Source organism: Aedes aegypti, chromosome 2 (assembly GCF_002204515.2).
Source record: "Aedes aegypti strain LVP_AGWG chromosome 2, AaegL5.0 Primary Assembly, whole genome shotgun sequence".
NCBI lineage: Eukaryota > Metazoa > Arthropoda > Insecta > Diptera > Culicidae > Aedes > Aedes aegypti.
The window spans coordinates 389,295,483-389,314,120 of NC_035108.1; the positions used below are offsets into that span (position 1 = coordinate 389,295,483).

The following is an 18,638-nucleotide window of genomic DNA, read 5'->3' on the forward strand; positions in this document are numbered from 1 at the left end:
AAAATTCTGGATTTCTCGATTTGTTGGAGCCTGGTGATGTGGTGCTTGCCGATAAAGGGTTTGATTTTGCTGATCTGATTGCTCTTCGTGGTGCAAGATTGAATATACCTACATTTTTGAAGAAAAACCAACAACTAAATCCTCTTGATCTTGAAAGAGACAAACAGATTACTTCTTTAAGAGTACACGTAGAGCGAATAATTGGTGTAATAAAAATGAAATATGAATATTTACGAGGAATGATCGAGGCAACCGCTCTTCAACGGTTTGAAAATAATAACAACGCGGTAGATTTAATCGTCAAACTTTGTTGCATATTGGTGAACCTAAACTGCTCGATTACATAATACTCATGTTTTTGTAAAAAAAAAACAAAAAGATATGTAACCATAAATCTGATAAAATAAAATAATAAAATTGATAATCAGTGTTTTTTTTCACTACAGACGCGATCAAAACCAATGGATTAATGGATAAATCACTGTCTCAGGTTGTAAATATCGAACACAAACAAAAACAACGCCAGAGCTTTAGATGGCGGATATATCACCTACCATAAGGTACACCGGGGCAAGTTGAAATGGGTGGGGCAAGATGAAATGCGAAGCTTTGAATATGATGCTAATGAATGTTAGCAAATTTTTCTTCTTGAAAAGCTTATTCCATCTTTCAACTTCATGTTTCTGCCATTGAATTTCTAACTATTATAAAATTTCATTATGATATAGTTCCATTTTATCATACCCCAGCCGTTTCAACTTGCCCCGGTGTACTTTATATTGGAATCAATCTTCAAAAAGATGGTCGATGGATAGTGATGAGAGTGTGACTGTTTGTCTGTAATTTAACCTTCCTTGTATTTCTCATTTCATTCATGGTCGCATTTCTCCATCCTCGGTTCTGTCCCACGCTCGCCAAATCGATCCGCCCTTCTTGTATCAACCGTTTCGAATCGAACACCAGCTTTGCAGGGTTGTTTTCCGGCATTCTTGCAACATGCCCTGTCTATCGTATCCATCCAACTTTGGCCACCTTCAGTATACTGGGTTCGCCGTAAAGTTGGGCAATCTCGTTCAACCATGGTACATCCTTCGCCGCCACAAACCGTTTTCCTGCACATGTCCTAAGTTTTAAGATTTACATTTTACCGCAATAAAGGGATTGGTCATTCTACAATGTGGCCTTAATAGCATGTTGATTTTTCGCAAAACATCTCTCAAGATTTAAAAGAATAATGCAAGAAGTGATTAGGTTTTATAAAAATCTTTAATAATAAAAAAATAAAATACGATTAACAAGATTACATCCTTAGTTAATATTTGAAGTAAAATGTTTGGCAAGCAATTCGGGAATCAGTATATTTTCAAAATACAACTTACTCCTGGCCAACCAATTGCCCCAAGAAACTTCATCTCTAGGTACGCTTATTATCAACTTCTCCTTTCGGCTCCATACCATAAATATTCCATACTTTGCTCGGGTGATGAAAATCTGTGCTTGAACATGAAAATAATACTTATGGCTTTCTACCATGCTGAATTTTTCCCCGTCAAACTTAATAAAAGGGTCTCTCGAATTTGCAAGTTCGCGCAAACTGAGTTGCAAATTCAAGGGACTTTTTTCACTAAGGCGATATGGGCATTTGATCTCTACGGAAGCAGTACCGCAGCACGAACATTGCACCATATAGTCCGGAGATGCAGCCATAAAGGGATATTTTCCATCAATAACGATTCCGCTCTCAACGAATTTTGCATCTTGGTGTGTTTGATTTAGGATACGCTCTAGATCTCGTTTCGCTACTGACTCGTATTGTTTGCCATAGGCTACAGCAGGAGTGTTTATGGCTTTTTCCTTGTATGGGTGGCAAATACGCTTCAGTAGAGATCTTTTTGGCGGAGGGACTTGATTTGAAGAATACACCTAAAATGCGAAGAAAAAAGTCCATTAAAATATTTATTAACAAATTAACTAGATAATTCATCACATGTTTTTTTTTCTCTACACCGTATCTTAGAACCGTATATCATGTTGAAAAAAATACTCGTTTTGAGATATCCTATATCAGCAATTTCTTTCACCACTGGACTGTCGCCGTTATTCAGTATTAATGCAGAAAAGCTTATCCACGTGCGCGATAGCATAGAATCGAGCAATTGTTTTTTTTTTTCGCTAAATGACATAATGAAGATTTGTTACCAAAAAATCAACTGTACTCTGAGATATACCATTTTGAATGTTTGCGACAACTGTTCGATAAACTATAAACAGCATTGCGAGAGTCCAGTGAGGAATGATATATACAATACAATCTCTCAGAATTTGGTAGGGGCGACCAGTCAAATTTTCATATATTTAAATGAATAGGGAAGAAAAATGTTTGAAAATCTAGTCCTACCATCCTTACTATAAAAAAAGGGTTCTGTGAAATTTTCAGCTTTTTCGGTGGTGATTTAAAGGTGGTCCAAATACAAAGTAAGTTTATTTGGAAATTGATATGGAGAAATTTATAAATATATTCAAAACACGTTAGTACTGTAATGCAATTTAAAAATTATCATCTCATAGTGAAAAACTCATTCTTCAAACCTTTATAAAAATTGTTCAAAAATATTCATGAATTTGCTATTATAACCTTGCATTTTTATGCAATTATCTCAAATAAAATCAGCTCAAAAAGCTTTTGTTCTTTGGCAACTTTTTTGACGATGGTTTAATAAGTTTTCATTATGAGCAGAGAAACTTGTACTTAGATTACAACACTTGAGTGTTTTGAACATTTTTTTTTTCGAAATTTCTCTATAGTAATTTTGATATAAACGAACTTTGTCTATGGGTCACCATTAAATCACCACCGAATGAGCTAAAAATTTCACAGAACGCTATTTTTATAGTAAGTAGAAAACATGGCGAAACTGGTGCAGGTGATCCAGTATTCACCACCCCAATTTCCATTACAAAAACAAAGTGTGTAACAGGTTATTATATTTTGCTTGCTAAACATGGATTGAAAGCTTTTATTTGACGTTTTGAACGTATTGCAAAGTCTTTTGATTGAATCATAATAAATAGTTTACCTTAGGATGTCGAATACTGGTACATCTACCCTATGTGAAAAACATTTTTTTATAGGGAACAATGCTACCTGATATTTCCAAATAACGAGAGATTATACTTTTTTTTCATGGAATGGCTTGTAAGAATAGCACTTACCACTTCTTTCAAAACCGAGGCGGTTATTCTTCCGGTACGTGCCCAATGCCAAAGCTTAGATTCGTGCTGTTTCCTGGTCAACTTTTCAACCAACGATATCTCATTTGGGTTTAATTTTAAGCGAAGCGTTTTGCCAATTGAAATCAGCACGTCTAAGGATTTTCCTTCTAACGCAGGGTTAAAGTTGTTCTGGAGAAGAATTGATTTGTTCAAAAAAAATCTCATCTGGATAATCATTTTCGCAGCATTGGATGCAGGTGAAATTAACATTATCACAATGCGATCCAAAAACCGCTGCATTGTTTCCGTCCTGCTTTATCGTCTCCAGAAGGTTTAAAAATTCGGTTCGGCTCTTGTTGATGTTTGTGTCGTAATATCGCTTGATTTTTTTGCCATAGTCAACGTCTTTGACCATTTTGTATAAGTCATCTTTCACACGTTTTCTGGGTTGTTGCCAGTAGGCCGGAACGTCGGTGACAGTTATCTGAAAAAAAATGATAGTATCAAAATAATTAACTTTAATTCATCATAAAACTTTTTCTACAGCTAATCTGTCCTTCTTTATATAACTTTCCCTGGTATAAAAGAAATTCCATACATGGACAATTATGCGCAAAGCTCTTAGAAATAAGGTGGGCAAATCGGCGGTGCTAGTACATTACTTAGACAAATCCTTCTTTTACAACACGTGGTTGAGCAGTTAAGGGTAATCGGGGGAATATGAGCCACCTAAGAAAAACGTAATAGACTGCATAGAAAACCACCATACAATCGGATAAATGCCAGCGACTTATACTATAGCTATAGCATGTTGTTTTTTTTATATCATGTCTATAGTTTGATAATAATAAAGTGGATATTGATAATATATCCACTTGGAAATTTTTGAGCAATATTTTTGAAACCCCTTTTTTCTGCGTATAATAATGATGGTAGTGTGAGCCACTTCATTAAACAGAATGATTTTTATATAAATTATAGAAAAGAGCTAATAATAAAAAGTACAATGTTGAAAAAAAGAAAGTTTTATTGACTTTATTTTTTAAATTTATTCATAGCAGCATATTTCCGATATCCTAATGGTTATTTTCGGTCGAAACACTTTTTTGCTTTTCAAAATCGATCTGAACTCGTGTTTAATATGTAAAAATAATTTACATTTGTACACAAACTATTAAATTTAGGTTTCTGGTTTTTCCAGGTTTTAAATTTTCCTCGACGCCTCTTCTGGCCACCGATTATTGACAATAATAAAAAAAATTAAAGTACACTGTGTTTTTGAAGAAATACAATTTTTAATTTTTCTTATGAAACATATTTAATGCTGCGTGTCACTAACAAAAAAAAAACAGTGTTGAAGTACCACCAGGCTCTTCCAGTTCGAGAGATTGATTAGAATATATTCAATTTTGTATTACACATCAAATTAGACTCAGGTACTTGTTGGTTATGAAACATGTTTTCAAAATTTTTTTTAAATGTTTTGAAATAAAATTAGCTTTATTTCTAAGCAACGGAAACATACAAAAAGCTCCAAAAGGTACACCTACTAAAGGTGGGGTTGGGTATTAGGGGCTGTCCATAAATGACGTAGCATTTTAGGTGGAAGGGGTGTGTCTACGATTTTGTGACGTACTATGTATTAGGTATGGAAAAAAGGCTAAGATGGGGGAGGGGGTGTCGAGAATTGAAGAATTGACCAAAAACTGCTACGTTATTTATGGACGATCCATTAGTAAGTTTACATATAGTAAACGGACAACACAATTCTAGTAATTGCGACAATAGTTCAACCAATTTGCTAGCATAGTTTTCCACTTATAATAGTGGACCAAAATGGCTATGACTAATCGAGTACATTTAGACATTTAATTTAAAATAACGTTTGTATTGCTTAAATCACAACAAAGTACAAACATGTACGTTTTTAAAATTTTAAGTATTGAAATGAATATTGTTACAGTTTTTTATGGTGGTAGCTACTTAGGCGGCATCCACAAATTACGTAACGCTCGAGGAGGAGGGGGGAGTAGGCTCAAGCGTTACGGCTCATACAAAAATTTGAAAATTTTCATACAAAAAGCGTTACGGAAGCGGAGGGGGGGTCAAAAAATGCCAATTTTAGCGTTACGTAATAAATGGACGCTGCCTTAATGCATTCTCTAAAAGTCCTTACTAAGACTGGCCATTGATACGCTGATTTTGTGGTCATAATGACCCCGGATTTTTCATTTTGTTCCCATGGCCACCAAATATTTCTGAAGATATTAATTCATGGGAAATCGGAAAACATCCATTCGTTTTCCGGGAAAGCGATATTTCTTTTTTAGGGTTAGGTGGGGCATAGTGATCATATAAAGTATATGGTTAATGTATTTTTTTAAATACACTTCTTGAACAAGCCTTACAATTTGATGTTTTCGAATGTAGTTTTTAACTGGTCAAGTTTTTGTTGAATATTGCACAAAAATGTTGACGAGATAATGGAGTTAACCACACATAATACACTAAACATTTGTTAGGTTCACTATGGCCCGCTTAACCCTTTATATTCCTTTTAAATTTTACATTTCACCATTCATTTATGGCATTGATCATAATCAACCAACAACATTTTTTTTTTAATATTTATTTTGAATTTAATTCATATTTTTTGGTACTGCAAGGTGCTGACTACGCCCGGCCTACCCTTACTTTCAAATTATATTTCCGTGAACCATTTCGTACAACGATTGCATATTTTATGAAAAAGGTGGGAAAGTCGTTTGTTCAATTCAGGTAAATCTTCACTCTCGCATGAAGGAAAGAAATCTAAACTTCAGTTAGATGGTTTTGATTTCCGCAATAAATGTATGAAATATCATAATCAACATGCGTTAAATACCGTTAAGGTGATTATAAAACGAAGCCAAACTTTGAATTTTCAAGTGCACAAGACGAGAGTATCCGACAACAGTTCGCTTTGGAAACCAATCAACTTGCTTGCTTGCTGGTGGTGACCAATGGGATAGATTTTTAACGCGGAGCGCTGTTTGGTTCTTAAGTCTTGTGCTCTTGAAAATTTGAGGTGTGGCTTCGTTCTATAATCACTTTTACCACAAGATAAAAAAACAAAACATTTAGTCTATATGTTTGTCTTTATGCGACAGGGAATACATACCTTTCCATCAGTGGTCAATTGATGAAGATTTGCCAAGGCATACAATATGGCGCTCACATGCGAACACGTTTCACTTATGCCAGCGGCACAGTCACAGTGAGCCGAAATGATTGTTCCTTCTCGCTGGACTATGACCCACGGATTCAATGGCTTTTCGTTGAGCCGCATTGAATGAGCAACCTACAAAATATAGAAAGGGGTGAGATCCTAATTGTAATTGTAATGACATCTTTAATTGTGCCCACTACTAGAATTGTAAGACAGATATTGTAGGACCGATTCATGACTAAATAATTATCTTTTTATATTAGTGTTTTATTGTGAAATATGTTTGACGGTACGCGATAATTTGTTTTCAAATTTTTAATAAATTGTGAATCGTGGTTTACGGCTAACCAGCCGAGTGGAAGTTTAACAACCACCGAAAAGCTAAACATTACATATACTTTGCAATTGAATTAAATGGACAAATTGATGTGAAGTTTTGCGAAAAAGTTACACGTCTTCTCAGTGAGTTCGATTCTCACTGAGAAGACATGTAACTTTTTCGCAAAACTTCACATCAATTTGTCCATTTAATTTAATTGCAAAGTATATGTAATGTTTAGCTTTTCGGTAACTGCGCCTATGGTGATACAACCATTATAGCCATAAGCGGAACACTTTCTCTAGTTAAATACTTTATTCAAAACATACCTTTCCCACTACGACGTAGAAATTTTCAATTAATCGTCCTTTCATGGATTGTACGAAACCTGCCTCGAATTTCCGGTAAGCGTCCAAACTGCGGAGGTTCTTCACCGGATCTCCGGTATAAGGCGACTTAAAATTCAACAGGTAGTCAACGACATGACCAGTAGTTACAGTCGTTGGCATTTCAGTTTGAAGTTGTAGTGTATAAGGGTCATTATACTTGATTATTTTTAGTTTTTGAATGTACCTCTTCCGTACATTCGGATTTTCTTGGGGCAATTTCCTGGCGTACTCAGAGAGGCGGGTTCCAACTGAGCACAAATTAGCTGATGCAATCATTGTTAAGCATAAACAACGACGTGGACACGGTTGTAGAACAAGCTTATGGAACACACGGGACAAATATGCACAAAATCACGGAAACTTATTTTTTTCGAACGCGCGGGACAAATATAAACGAAGTCACGAAAAAAAAATCGGAAACAGCGAATTGTGTTATTTTCAATTTGTTTGTAAACACGAATGCTAAACAAAAAATGTGTTGTAAACAGGGCGCACAGTAAAAGTCATTTGTATGTCGACTCGGCAGTCGACTACGCCGTCATGCATAGGCTCATGCTATCTAATGTAACCAAATCCGCATTCCCGTAGGACTGTCAGGGCGCATTCCGCTTGCTAATAGACAAAGAAGCAGAAAGTCGAACGGATGGTACAGTGCCTGAGCCTCTTATCCGCGCACCTGATAATGTTCATTAGACATGACAAACATTTAGGGGACCAATTGAGTTATTCGCGTTGAAATCAGGCCGGCATCAGAACATATCGTTAGAATTCCAATTTCATGTCACCGATCGCTTGTATATGCTAAAACTACACGCAAACAAATTTTGTTGCATAATCTACCGAGTCCATGGTAGAATTAAGAACTGCACCAACAATTTTCAACCGACTACAAAAATCTGTTAAGTTCACTATAATCTGGTAAAAATCACTGAGCAGTGCAGTAAATGTGGCCATGTTCATAGTAGCATCCACTACAAAGCATTGTATTTCGATCCGTGACACCCACCGTACAACACAGTGTGGTCAGAAGTAGGTACAATGCGAAACTTGTCAAATGAAGAATGTTTCTAGTCATAAATACCGCGACTATGGTTAAATAAGCCGATTTTTTTTTTGTATAGTGGTGTTGACTATGTTTTGGTGGAGTTAACAGATTAATGTAGTCGGTTGAAAATCGTTGGTGCAGTTCTTAATTTTACCATGGATTCAGTAGTTTCTACAATAAAATTTATTTTAAACAAAACGGCAACAAATTTGCAGATGTTGGCACAAATGGGAAGTTATGGTTACAAAATGTTAAAAACTTTTAAAGAGAGTTTTAAGTTTGGAGTGTCACAAGGAAGGTTTCAGAATTATTCTAAAAGTGGCCACTTCTCTGAGGGCACCACATTCCCGGAATATGCCAGTAGGTGGCCAATGTCGCCAGAAGTAATTGAAATTCCTTCTATTGAACTTGTTTTGCAAAATCATGAAGCTTGATGTGTCGCAAGAAAAGTTTCAGAATACAGTCAGGTCTCCTATTAGACACGTTAGGAACAGAGTTGCCCACGTGCCAGCCAATCAGAACGAACCATCGATCGGCCCATCGATCGATGCAACATAGAAGTGATGACCCAGCGGATTATCGAGGTGCGATGGCAACATGCACCCAACCGACGAGAACGACGACGGATCGGAAGGTGTCGATGCAGACTTTGACCGGGACCGTTTTGCTGAGTCGATAGGTTTAGTCAATAAAAGGTTTAGCGGTAGGAAAATTCAATCAGTTTCGAGTGTGAAGTGATTAATATTTGTTGTAACTTAGTTTAATAGTGAAATAAAATTATTTTTTTATCAAACTCTGATCCTTCAGAGCATTTCTGGCGCAGTCGTGTAGTCAAATGGTTAAACTTGGTGCGAAGTGCTAACGCGAGCGAACATCGGTTATCACAATCATCGAGTTTTCAAAGGAGGAGGAATTCTACGCGCAACTGAGGGCACCTGTAGTCCAGCACTAGCTGTCGTGGAGCGGATATCCAGGATTTGAGACTACCGGAGAATTGTTCCCGCCATTTGGAACCCATAGCCCAACTGCACTCGGACTCCCTGATGAAAGGAATCATCTTGTAAGTACTAAACTTTTTGTTACCATTACAAAGTGACAAGTGTATCTCGAAAAGTGCATTAGTGAAAATTCTATTTGAGGGGAGAGTGAATATTGAACCCAAATAATTTTTATCTTAATGTTCATTTAAAAAGTGCACTAACAGAATTTTGTTTGTGGGGAGAGCGAATATTGAACCCAAATAATTTCTGCATTAGTGTTCTGCAACCAAGCAAACAATTGCTTATTAAGTGTGTTGGAATTCTATTTGGAGTAAGAGCGTATATCGAGCTCAAATAAATTTCGCTAAACACAACCAAAATTAGCTCGAAAACAAAAAGAGCCATACTATTCAACGCGAATAGGAAAGTGGATATGACTAACGAATTGACCAAAGAAGAGCTTATTGCTCACGTACAAAGGTTAACGGAGAACCAGCAATCGCTATTTGATACAATAGCCAGATTGCAAAATAAAGCAGAGGATCCATTTTTGGCATACAATACGCCCGATCCCATAAAAATTTTAAGCCTTTTTAGCGGCAACAAAAAAGAAACACAAGCGTGGATCGAAGACGTTGAAGACACCTTAAGTCTCTTCGAAAAGCATAAAAATACGCCAACATACTCCCAGATCATACGCGCGGTTAAGAGTAAAATTACTGGCAATGCAAAAGAAATACTTATTGCAGCCGGAAACCCGAGCACTTGGGACGAAATTAAAGAGGTGCTACTAAACGCGTACGGGGACAGGAGGGAACTGGCCTCGCATTTCCAGTCGCTCTTTTATATCAACCAGGGCAACAAAACAATCACAGAATACTACAATATAATTAAAGGCATAGATACGGCGATAAAATCAACAGCTGCAGTAATGGATGATTACAAATCTAGTACGAAGGCGATAAATAAATTGATTGGTCTTATGACTCTCACAAGATTTATTGACGGTCTTGGGGAAAAGTTATCAATGCACGTCCGAAGTTATCGTCCCGAAACATTAGAAGAAGCTTACAACATAACGATGCAATACTCAAACGCTGCTTACAGACAGAAATTAGAACAAAAACCTAATATTCCACAGCAACATTTTTCCAAACGCCCTTCAGGTAATCCAAGCCAATATAATAAACCACAATTTAACAATTCAAATAACAATCAAGCCTCAAGCCAGTCTGGACAATTTAAAAATCATGCATCCAAACAGCTGATCGATAACGACGTTTCAATGAGAACCTCCCGTTCAAAAATGCAAATTAACACACACGTAAACGGTAAAAGCGACGACGGCAAACTTGAGCCAGACAAACCAGAATTTGACACCCCACCGGTCGTCGACACTACTTTGGAATCCGATGAAGACGATTACTTCATTGGAGAAGAGCTAAATTTTCTCCAGGGTCTAAGCGACGATCCAAACAAATAAATAATAACAACTTTCTGCCGTATATTACTTTCGTCACCACTAAAGGCGAGTTGAAATTCTTAATCGATACTGGCGCGAATAAGAATTACATTTCTGCTGATAAAGTAAACCTAGATTACTGTGACGTTGTAAAAAGTGTAAAGGTCTCAAACATTAAAGGGGCCCACAAAATTACACATTCGGTTTCATTCGATCCGTTCCAGATCAAGAAGAAACTGATATTTTATGTTTTTAAATTTCACGAATTTTTCGATGGTCTGATCGGATACGAATCCTTGAGAGACCTAAAAGCTCAACTGAATATTTCCAAGAACACATTGAAAGTCGGAAGAAAAGAGTTTAAAATGAAACAAAAATTTCTCAATGACTTAAGGATCAATACAACGGAACAAGAATTTCAATACTTGACTTTAAAAACTTCAATGGACGGAGATTTTACAATCACCGATGAAAGAAATTTCGGTAAATTTTCAATTTTACCTGGAATTTATAGAAGTCTAAATGGAAAGGCAACGGTAGCAATTCAGAATCATTTGAAAACACCTCTTGAGATAAATATGAACCAAATTGATATCAAGCCGGATAAATGCGAAATTGCAGAGAAACCAAACATCGAGATTTCTCCTAAGAACGTTGATTACTGCTTCAGGAATGAGCATATGAATAATGAAGAGAAAAAAGCTCTCGAAGAAGTGATCCATAAAAACCTAGAAATTCTTTATGACGAAAACGAAAAACTTACGTTTACGCATAAAATAAAACATAAAATTAGAACTACCGACAATTTGCCGATCCACGTTAAATCTTACAGATATCCACAAATTTTTGAACAAGAAATTCAGAAACAAGTGAAAAAAATGTTGAACGATGGTATAATTAAAGAATCAATTTCTCCATATACTGCACCTGTATGGGTCGTACCTAAAAAGGCCGATGCCTCTGGGAAAAAGAAATTTCGATTAGTTATCGATTACAGAAAACTAAACGAGAAAACCATAAATGATAAATATCCTATACCCGATATAACCGATATATTGGACAAGCTAGGTAGAGCCCGTTACTTTTCCACAATTGATCTGGTATCTGGTTTCCATCAGATACAACTTGATGAAGAAGACACTGAAAAAACAGCGTTTTCCGTGAATTTAGGCAAATACGAATTCACCCGAATGCCTTTTGGGCTTAAGAACGCTCCGGCAACATTCCAGCGCGTAATGGATTGTATGCTCAGAGATCTGATCGGAGTTTGCTGCTTCGTCTATATGGACGATATAATTATATTTTCTACCTCCCTTGAAGAACATCAACTTCATCTTGACATGATTATGAAGCGATTAAAGGAGGCCGGACTAAAGATTCAGCTTGATAAGTGTGAATTCTTTAGGAATGAAGTTCAATTTTTAGGTCACACGGTCACCAAAGACGGAGTGTTACCAAATGAGGACAAAATAAAAATCATAAGAGAATGGCCAATACCAAAGAATGTCAAAGAAATTAGACAGTTTTTGGGAACTTTGGGATACTATAGAAGATTCATCAAAGATTTCGCTAAACTAGTGAAACCTTTGACGAACTTACTTCGCAAAGACACCGAGTTTGAAATCACTCCAGAAATGGAGGAATGTTTTCAAAAATGCAAGGAAATCCTTATTAGAGATCCAATACTTATCTACCCAGACTTCGAGAAAGAGTTTATTTTAACGACCGATGCGAGCGATTACGCCATTGGAGCGGTACTTTCTCAAGGAACACCTGGGAAAGATCGGCCAGTAGCATTTGCATCTAGAACTTTAAACGTAACAGAAGAAAGATACAGCACAACGGAAAAAGAACTCTTGGCAATCGTTTGGGCTGTAAAACACTTCAAATCTTATTTATATGGTCGCAGATTTAAGCTGGTAACAGACCATAAACCTTTGATATACTCACTAACTAATTCGAACGATAAAATTGTAAGATGGAAGTTACAATTGAGTGAATTTAATTACGAAATCGTCTATAAACCCGGAAAGCAAAATGTCGTAGCGGACGCTTTATCGAGAATACAGGCGAACGAAGAATTAAACGTGAATACAGCGGATACTGATGAAGACTTGGCAACCATTCATTTCGCAGATACTAGCGACGATTACTTTATAAAGTGCACGGAAAGACCGATTAATTTTTTCAAGACTCAACTGTTATTCAAAATTTCCAGAATTAAAACAGATTCTCATGAAGCAGTTTTTCCAAAATATAACAGATACATCATATCCCAACCGGGATACACGGAAGAGGATATGGTGAATGTATTTAAAAGATGCCTTAACCCTAATGGAATTAATTGCATAAAAGCCCCTGTTTCCCTTCTACAGCTTATTCAGGAAACATACAAAAATCATTTCTCTGCTAATAAATTATACAAGGTTTTCATTTCAGAGACACTGTTGGCAGACGTCAGAATGGGCACCGAGCAGGACGAATTGATCGAAAAGACCCATGAATATGGACATCGTGGATTGAAAGAAAATAAAAGACAGATTCTCCAAAACTACTTTTTCCCCGAGCTCAAAATTTTTATAAGCTCTTGCGACACTTGCAAACGTAGCAAGTATGATCGCAATCCTCCAAAATTAATACAAAAGAGTACTTTTGGTGACACTGTCTTTGATAGAATTCACATCGATGTATTTTTCATGAAGGGACAAAAATGGCTTACTATAGTGGATTCGTTCTCGAAATTCGCAAACATAATTTCGATACAAACTAGAACCATAGTTGATATGAAAAGGGCAATCACCGAACACATTAGACAGTTCGGAAGGCCGAAAACTATAGTATGCGATCAAGAACCTTCATTTAAATCCATTGATTTCATCGGGTTCCTGAATGACTTAAATATTGAAATCCACCATGCGAGTAGCTCTTGCTCAAATGGAATTGTCGAGAGATTTCATAGTACTCTAATCGAACTTTATCGGACTCTCCATTCAAAATTCAAAGATCTCAGTCTTAACGAAATAATGAACGTTTTGGTCGACATCTACAATAATACATTTCATTCGGCTATCAATCAAAAACCACGGGAAGTAGTCTTCAACACATCGAATTTAACCAATCAGGAAGAAATAGCAGAAAACTTCCATAAAATTCAATCAGCCGTTAAACTCGAGTTAAATAAGAGAAAAATAAATCACGAGAAAAAATTCTCGGATAATGAAAGCCCTAAACAATTAAATCAAAACGACAAACTTTTTATTAAAAACAGTCAAAGGCTAAATAAAGATCAAGACCCGTATAAGATTTCAACACCAGATTTTAAAACCAATAATGAACTCACATACATAGATAATAATGACATTAAAATACACAAAAATCGGATTAAACTATAAAAAAACAACACATAAACCCCCAAAACCCATAACAGAATAAAATATTAAACAATTAAAATATATTCTTTTTCAGACTAATCCTCATCCACATGCTAAACGCGACCACATACAAGGAAATATCCAATAAAAATGGCATGGTCGCCATAAAAATAAAAACAGTGCGGATAAGGACAGGATTTGAGAGAACGTTACATAGGATTAATTTAGTATCTCTAGAGGATAACATTAAATACATCGAAAAGATCACTCACTCGTATAAAACCGTTGAACATTTAGAGCAAACCCTTCAGGAGAAGTTAACAATAGCTAAAGAAAAACTTTCTAGTTTGATCCCACGTAGGACAAAGAGAGCACTGATAAATGTCCTTGGAACAGCGATTAAATTTATTGCGGGGAATCTCGATAACGAAGATCTTGAGATCCTACATGAAAGATTACTAATATTAAAAAATCAGGAAAATAGGTTAACTCAAAATCAAATCAAGCAAATCCAAATTAATGAACTTTACAAAAACAAAATCAATAACATAACAGATTCTTTAAGGAAAATTAGTTCTACAATCTCTAGAGAATTCAACACAGTTCAAAACCTTAGAGTTCATCAATCTCATTTGGAATACGGATAGAATAATTCACATTTTGGAATCTATAGAAGAACAAATAGAGTTCTCCAGATTAGGCCTCATAAACAAGAATATCCTTTCGTTAGAAGACAAACAGGCAATCGCAGGGAAACTTAGGAAACAAAACATCCCACTTAACTATTTTGACGAAATCTTTCAGTTTTGCTCAGCAACTATCGGTATCAGCGGCGGACAGGCGATGGTACTTGTGAAGACACCGGTATTAGACGATAAGGACTACGACCTCCTGGAGCTTCACACGCTAAAGGTCAACAATTCGAGGATAGACACTGACATAAACCTGGTGGCAAAGCACGGCAACCTGATCTACGCCCAAACGGAAAAATGCGACATTTGCGATGGTATCAAGCCCATTGAGGACGAATGCATCTATAATATCTTAACACATCAATCACCAAAATGCTCATTCGTAAGTACAAAACGAGGATTCCAAGCCAAAGAGATTACGGACAGCGTGATCCTAATTGACACAACAGAGAACATAGAGGTAAACGACTCATGCGGGGATTCAAGAATCATTACCGAACCAACAATAATAGAGATCGGGAATTGCACAATCAGAGCACGCAATTTCACATTCTCCGGTAAAATAGATGTCATAAGCCAAGACAACTACCTAATCCCAATTTACAGCAAACCTCTGCAGAAGCCAAACTACACATTCAAGGAAGAGGAAAACGTTATGTTGCGGATTCAGAATCTTGAAGAACTAAGCGAGATTCAACTTTCCCTTAACAGCACACATAAAAGGGTAACTTTTGGAGGCTTAGCCCTCCTGGTTTTAATATCTCTTTGGTTCGTCATTGTTTTTCTTTACAAGACAACTCACAACAAGGATGCCAAGGAAAACCACGTCGACGCTCTGCTGCTTAGAACAAGGAATCTAGGAGAAGTAGAAGCAACCGATGGTCCAAATACTCAAACAACAGGAAAGGATCCCGAGAAGAAGTGGTTGAAACTCATCCCAGAACCAAGGTTCGAGCTCCTGAAACATCAAACGAGGACGCTTGATACTTGAGGGGGGAGGCGTTAGGAACAGAGTTGCCCACGTGCCAGCCAATCAGAACGAACCATCGATCGGCCCATCGATCGATGCAACATAGAAGTGATGACCCAGCGGATTATCGAGGTGCGATGGCAACATGCACCCAACCGACGAGAACGACGACGGATCGGAAGGTGTCGATGCAGACTTTGACCGGGACCGTTTTGCTGAGTCGATAGGTTTAGTCAATAAAAGGTTTAGCGGTAGGAAAATTCAATCAGTTTCGAGTGTGAAGTGATTAATATTTGTTGTAACTTAGTTTAATAGTGAAATAAAATTATTTTTTTATCAAACTCTGATCCTTCAGAGCATTTCTGACACATGGTTGGGAGGCGTTATAGGAATCCGCGTTATAGGAGACCTAGGGCTTATGGGATTTCATCAATTTGGGGGTGTTGTTGAATATGCGTTAAGGGATAACACAGTAGTGTCTTCGGCGGAGTTTCAGCACTCAGTACGATCTACCATTAGGAGTTGAGGATCATCCTTTTAGTTGAGAACTTGGCCGGTGGGGGCCCTTTTTCTGACTTGCACTATATGAACCATGAGGGATAAGAATGCAAAATTTTGTATCATATGATATCTCTAGATCCTGATCTTTTGAAAGGATGGTGTCTTTGGATGAGTTTTTCAGTAGCTGAAGGGCTGCCATGTGGTGGTCATTCTGATACAGAATTACGCCACCAGGTGGCGCTAGTGAGCATGGAATTTTTGTTTTGCACATAGCTTTGTAGCCTGACCACTTACAAAGATGGCGTCTTAGGCAAAGTTGTTCAGTAGCACAAAGGCTAACATTATTTGAGCCAAAAATTTTCGACAGACAGTCTCCTACGGAAGACACCTGAAGTCATGATTGATATTAAAATTGAGAGCGAAAGTGAGAGAGTAAATTTGAGTAAACATATCGGAGAAGGCGCTACAGCTTGACGATAAGTACGGGTTGACGACTGCAACTTGGTAGCGATGCATACCAGTTTAAACTGCTGACGCATGCTTGTCATTGAACTGATTATGAAAAACGGTTGCGCAATCGATTCAATGGCATGGGAAAGTATCCGATGTCGAATATTCTGGGAATTGAGAACACGTGAATTCACAAGTCACAGTAGCCTGACCACTTAGAAAGATGACGTCTTCGGCAAAGTTGTTCAGTAGCACAAAGGCTCACATTAATTGAGCCAAAAGTTTCGAAATTTTTCTACCAGGTGGCGCTAGTGGGCATGAAACTTTTGTTTGCCGGATAGCTCAGTAGCCTGACCACTTATAAATATAGTGTCTTCGGCAAAGTTGTTCAGTAGCACAAGGACTAACATTATTTGAGCCAAAAGTTTCGAGATTTCACCAGCTATCCGCAAAACAAAAGTTTCATCTTTCTAAGTGGTCAGGCTACTGAGCTATCGACCAAAATTCCATGCTCACTAGCACTGCCTGCTGGCATAATTCCGTATCAGCATGACCACCGCATTTCAGCCCTTCAGCTACTGACCAACTCTTCCGAAGACACCAACCTTCCAAACCATCAGGATCTAGAGTTATTATATGTTACAAAATTTGGCATTCTTTCTCATTATTAATACAGTGCAAGTCAGAATAAGCGCCCCTACCGGCCAAGCGCTCAACTAAAAGGATGATCCTCAACTTCTAATGGTAGATCGTACTGAGTACTGAAACTTCGCCGAAGACGAGATATTCAACAACACAAATTGATGAAATCCCATAAGCCCTGGGTTTCCTATAACGCTTTACTGTTCTTATAGAAGTGCGCGTAATAGGAATGCGCGTTATAGGAATGCGTTTAATAGGAGACCCGACTGTAATTCTAAAAGTGGTCACTTCCCTGAAGATGTCGTCCCCTCTACCAGGAATTTATGGGTATCCTGAACCAATTGTGTGCCCTCTAGACGAGTAGAATCCATCTGAAATTATGTTTGACTACCGTTAAGTCGCCAGTCACCGTGCGGGCTCCATTCACCGTGCACATATACAAATTCCTACAAAATATTCATACAATTTTCACAAATTATTCTTTTGTCAGCAAAATAAGATAAAACTAATAAAATGAAGTAGTTTTTGTCACAAAGCATTTTGAAAAACCTAGTTTATGTAGTCAAAATCATGTGAATTCTGTTTGATAATGAGATTTTTCAACACTCTTAGTAGAAACGCCAAAAATTACCATTTTTCATTTTAACGTTAGAGTATGAAATTTTTCAAAATTTCAACAAGTTTACATTGTGGATACCACTAGTTAGATGTATTTCATCGTATGAGCAATGAAATTTTATGTAATTTATTATTTTTCATTGTGTTTCAGTCAAAACCCAAATGCACGGTAAATGGACCCTTTTCAATATGTATGGTTCCCATTACCGTGCATTACTGTAAAAAGCTTGAAATTATTCGGTAATATTAGATTTATTGTTATGTCGTGATTAAAAAACTTCATTTTGAGTGTTTGAGTGAATATGAAATGGTTTGGACAATACAGTCAAACCTCCTATAACGATTTTAATGAAAAATTATTTATTTAGTAAATTTTTAAACGTTTTATGGTTTTTATTATAAATGGAGAGTTTGATATTCTTAAAAATAAGTGCGCACACTACTAGCAACATAGTTGCTCCATTACCAGCGTTTCTTCAGGATACAAAATTAAATCATGACGAAAACTATATGCACGGTGAATGGTGCTCTAGTGTGCACGGTAAATGGTGACATAGCACGGTACGAGGCGACCTTAACATTACATTTTCAAACATATTTTTAGAGTATTTTTTGTTATCCAACACTAGTTTTATATTTTTTCCTAAATTATTATATAATTGCACGCTACGTAGTGGTATTCTAGAACGCATCAAATTATTTGGCAAAGTTATACAATTTATTGAAGTGCAAATTTTTCTTAAATGCACGGTGAATGGTAGCTTGACGGTAATTTGAG

The 18,638-nt window shown here is 36.9% G+C and overlaps 1 protein-coding gene across 1 annotated transcript; it reads right to left on the reverse strand.

Annotated features, from left to right (window-relative positions):
• Nucleotides 1–1,247: 1,247 nt before the first annotated feature.
• LOC110676951 lies at nucleotides 1,248–7,844 on the reverse strand. Its single transcript, XM_021846980.1, has 4 exons — nucleotides 7,070–7,844; nucleotides 6,374–6,553; nucleotides 3,214–3,697; nucleotides 1,248–1,923 (listed from the first exon to the last, which is right to left on the reverse strand). The coding sequence occupies exons 1-3, from the start codon at nucleotides 7,403–7,405 to the stop codon at nucleotides 3,392–3,394; spliced, it is 822 nt and encodes a 273-aa protein (XP_021702672.1). The 5' UTR covers nucleotides 7,406–7,844; the 3' UTR covers nucleotides 1,248–1,923; nucleotides 3,214–3,391.
• Between the last annotated feature and the right edge of the window lie 10,794 nt (nucleotides 7,845–18,638).